This window comes from Patiria miniata, unplaced genomic scaffold, assembly GCF_015706575.1.
Source record: "Patiria miniata isolate m_02_andy unplaced genomic scaffold, ASM1570657v1 HiC_scaffold_7, whole genome shotgun sequence".
NCBI classification, from domain to species: Eukaryota; Metazoa; Echinodermata; class Asteroidea; order Valvatida; family Asterinidae; genus Patiria; species Patiria miniata.
This window is the reverse complement of record NW_024037074.1, coordinates 9274692-9279170: the sequence shown is the minus strand read 5'-3', so window position 1 is coordinate 9279170 and position 4479 is coordinate 9274692. Positions and strand designations below refer to the sequence as shown.

The window sequence follows — 4479 nt, the reverse complement described above, 5'->3', positions numbered from 1 at the left end:
CGTATTATCTCCGTTTGCCTTGTGGTATTCTATTCTAATCGCCCAAAAAAATTGCCTTCGCAAAACGGCAATAATCGCTCAAAGTAACACCTACACGAGCAGAATTTGTAACTATACGATCTTGGTTTACATATAAGTCTGCTGAATATTATCAATTATTGGAGCGGAATAATTAACCTGTAGTTTACCTCCTTTGTGAGCTATTTTTAGATCGAGATTTCTCACAAACTGGCTTAAATCTTAAAGTCGGGCCTACGTTTGTGATGATGAGAGCGATGTTTATGCAAAGTGTACGGGGTGATGTAGTGTTTAATTTAGAGGCAAAAGCGTCGTACTTTTCCAAGGAATTGAAGCAAACGAGTGTGTTTGTGAGTTGATTTCCTTTTGTTTTGTCAGTGTTTCACGTGCTTTTTTTTTTTATTAATTCAAAGCTTACAATTTGGTTGGCTGTATCATGGTGACGGCTGTCTTTAACGTTGATTCATTTGTTATTTTATGATATTTTGTTGGCCAATTAGGTGAATTCGCATCAAGGCACACCTCGAATTCCTTCGTCAGTGTATTTTGTTTTCCTTTCTGCTATCTCCGCTTTATTATTACCATGGAAACTGTAATAATTTACCACCTTTGCATGTTAGCGGCTATTGTCTTCCAGCGCAGCCGCTCGGTGACTTAATCGTCACCAGGAACGTAAACCAAGCAGAGATGCGTTCCCATGGCAACGCATTTCACCGCCACCACAAGGACACCAATGCCTAAGTTCTTCCTTTGTTGGGTTTCCATGTGCGAAGAATAATCGATAGATTCATTAATTTATTCGTAGATAGAAAATTGTCTGTGGTTTATACATCCCCCGACGAGTAAAAGGCGGCAGAATTTGTGTTTGACTCTCCCTACCAAAATGTGCGGCGAAACGATCCAAGTTGCATAACGAAGCGCAACAGGTCAAAATTTTGACGATGTGCATTTATGGTACGAAGTGTGTCGTGTTGATAGATAGTTCATGATAGCTCTTTGTAGATGTATACTGCAACATTATTATTCACCCTTGGCTATGGTTGAGGTCACTAAGGGTCACTTCGGTCATTGGTCATTTTGTGTCATCGACTAATTGTGTTGTCTGCTTGGACATGAGTTCAACATCTCAACAACATGAAATCGTATTCACAGAAGGCGACGTCTTGGCATTAGTACTGACAAGCACGCAGTAAGCGTGAAGTGGCTCTGGTGTCGTCGTCTGTTATCTCGCTGTATAGTGATGCGTGTTTCAACGAGAAACGACGCGGAAGTCATAAGAGAGAATATTTATTTAAAAAATATATATATAGATACAAGTCCATGCTCAGAGAGGGCGGCTCTACTTGAAAGTCTATACTTCATTCTACACGGCACTGACGGAACAGCAATTTTTATCACCAAATCCAAAACTTGAAGAACTGTTGGACTTTGATGTCCCCGCCCATGTACGTGTCTCCTTTTCAGACTTGGCCGGGGAGAAATCACCGCCACATCGGTAGCTGTGAGCTCTATTTGCATTTGGTCCGATTCATCGCCAAATTTGCCTCGGATATTCAAGATAAATCGATGCATTACTGACCAGAACAACCGCCCGTAAATTTCCTATAAATGCATCTTTTTCATAACCGGATGAAATCGCTCATCGGCTCTTTCCACGAGTTAAGTGGCGTGGACACGTTCGTGCCTCTTATAGTTACTCGTCGTTGTCGCTTATAAGGAGATGATATTGGACTGTAGATGAAGCGATTGAAATGAACAGATTACAAAAACTTTAGCCTTCTACTCTCTGTTGTCAACTATGATTGGTTGTTCTGAATTGAACTGACGAATAGGAGTGGAATTGATTTGCTTGACCCGTTTTTAACCGACACCGCGATGGGGCAAGACGTTTAACATGAAACACCGTTTGAACAAAAGCAAACAAAGGTAGATCAAGGTAGGTGAAATCTTGTTTATCATGTCTTTACGAATAATAAAAATGGGCAGATGCTAGACCTAATTGACAAAGACTATTCATTTTTTTTAATAGTTCATTTAACATTTTCACCAAGTGAAGATTGTGCGTGAATTATGTCTTTTTGTCAAGTTCTTACAATGAACTGGAACATTCAAAAGGTAGTATCATTTTTTTTTCAGGTTTGGTTTACCAGTAAGGCAGAAAGTGTCGCAGATGGGCCGATATTAAACACCTGTGGCATCGTGTCTCGTGAACATGCACCTTTTTTTAATAAAAGGTTTAGTGCGTCTGCCTTTATGACATGTAAATACACCTGTTCGTAATGCACCTGTTTCCATACCCCTTGCTGGAAACACCTGCGTCTTTGAGTGATTGAACCACCTGATAAATGTGAGAATCATGCAGCTGTATACCTGGTTTCTAGTCAGCCTTCTGGCCATTGTGACAATCATTGGAATTCCAGGTAACATACTAGTTCTTCTTGTCTACGCCAATAAAACTAAACGTACGGGGACGCGCGTCTTCATTCTGGGCTTAGCTGCGGTGGATTTATTTATCTGTGCACTGTCTGGCTACCGATTCTATCTCTGGATTCACGAGGACTCTTTCTCTAGTGACTTCATCTGTCGGTTCTTTAGCTGGATCGGCTTAGCTAGTGAATTATCCTCCGCGTTTGTCACCACGGCAGTTGCAGTAGATCGCTACTTGGCAATCTGTCGCCCACATCTCGGCTGGATGACCCACAAACGCGCTCAAATTGTGTGCTTCACTGGAGTCGTTGCCTCTACGGTCTTAACTCTCCCCGCAGTGCTAGTCTACACAGCCTCCACTGATACACAAGGCCATAAATCCTGTGAAATCACAGGATCAGATGTAGACCGTTACTGGGTCTACATCGCTTTATTCGTCATGGCCACCGCGTTCATTATCATGATGATAACATCCCTGGCCATGTACATGTTGATATATCGTGAGGTCCGCAAACGATTGAAAGTTCGACCGTCTATTATCCAAGTTGCTCCCGCAGAGAAGTCCAGCGACAAAGAAGCAGGTCGCTCGAATCATCTGACCGGGATGCTGATGGTTGGAGATTCCATGATAGGAATATCTCTTCATTCGAGGAGCTCAGATAATCGCCGGCACAGCATCGGTGAAGCCGAAGGAATCTCACAGAAACTGATCAAACCTCGGAACCGAACACGAGCTGGCTCGCCTGTCTCATTTCGTCGGAGCTTTAAAGAAAAAACTGACTCGAATCCGAAATCAGTCAAGACTGGTCACGGTTGTCTTAAGGACTGCCAAGAGAAGAGAAAGGTTGCTATAGCAACTGTAGGATCATCTAGTGAGGACACAGGATCAGACCACGGTCCTAAGACCAAACTGACCGCTGACCACAATGAATCAACTGACCATGCCATTAAGAAGGGTAAAAAGAGCAAAACGGGGAAGATGTTGCTCCTAGCAACGGTTGTCTTCGTAGTGACTTGGTCTGCTCGTTTACTGATGTGGCTGATATCTTACATGCTTGATGAGAAATGGACATATTTAAAGGACACTAACGATGTTGCCTTCGCATTTCTGAGTCTACTGCAGCATTTGTATTACACCACACCAGCCGTCAATCCTGCCATTTACAGCTTCGTCAATGACAGATTTAGAGAGGAATGCTTAAAGATTGTGCGGAAGATGAACTGCCTCAAGGGATCAAACATGAGATAGGAATCAACATGTGACTATCATGTGACCGGTCACGTGTGACTCGGTCAAAATGTGGCCATGTGAATGATTGACGTATAATAGTGGTATGCCTACATTGCAGTGAATTTGACTCTTTCACAAAGCAAATGCGGTTATCTTTCGATGATGCAACAATAAATGGAATGGATTTGTTTCCTTGCGAGGATGGAGTCATCTTCAATTGTCGGATAATAGGCAAGACTTAGCGACAAGGACGGATCCGGGGGGCCAACGGGGGCCATGCCCCCCCCCCCCAAAGTAACCCCTTTTGTTTTAAGTGACGTCGCAATAAAGGCAGGCACTGCGTACACCGCCATCTTTTCCTTTAAAAAATGGTTAAAGTGGTCAAAAATTGCCTCAGATCGCACCACAGAGCATCTAGAATCCAAAATTTCGGATTAATAAGCTTTCTTTTAGTAATCAAATCACTCGTGTACTGTCTTTTCCAGTTATAGAATTTTGAACTCGGACACAATTTTAGAATTTTGTCCACGGATGATATTTAAGGTACGTGATATTTCACTAAAATGAAACCATGTCGTATCATGAAAATGATATCAGAATAATCCCATAAGTCTCGGTGTTGCCAAGTAGATGAAAGGGCCAGACTATGAACTTCAGACATTATAAAGCATGTTGTTTTAACATTGAAAGCAGAATGTGTTAAAATAAAAGTTATAAGTGCCAGCTTCATGGTGTTGTGGAGCGTTCTGGTATGTTTTTATTTTTATATGTGAATTGTTTTGTTTTGCTGAAATATCACTTAC

General features: G+C 42.1%; 1 protein-coding gene across 1 annotated transcript; it reads left to right on the top strand.

Annotated features, from left to right (window-relative positions):
- Positions 1-2305: 2305 nt before the first annotated feature.
- On the top strand, positions 2306-4001 carry LOC119744564 (octopamine receptor-like). Its single transcript, XM_038220540.1, has one exon. It carries the CDS (start codon positions 2375-2377, stop codon positions 3692-3694), a length of 1320 nt encoding a protein of 439 aa, XP_038076468.1. The 5' UTR covers positions 2306-2374; the 3' UTR covers positions 3695-4001.
- The last annotated feature ends 478 nt before the right edge of the window (positions 4002-4479 follow it).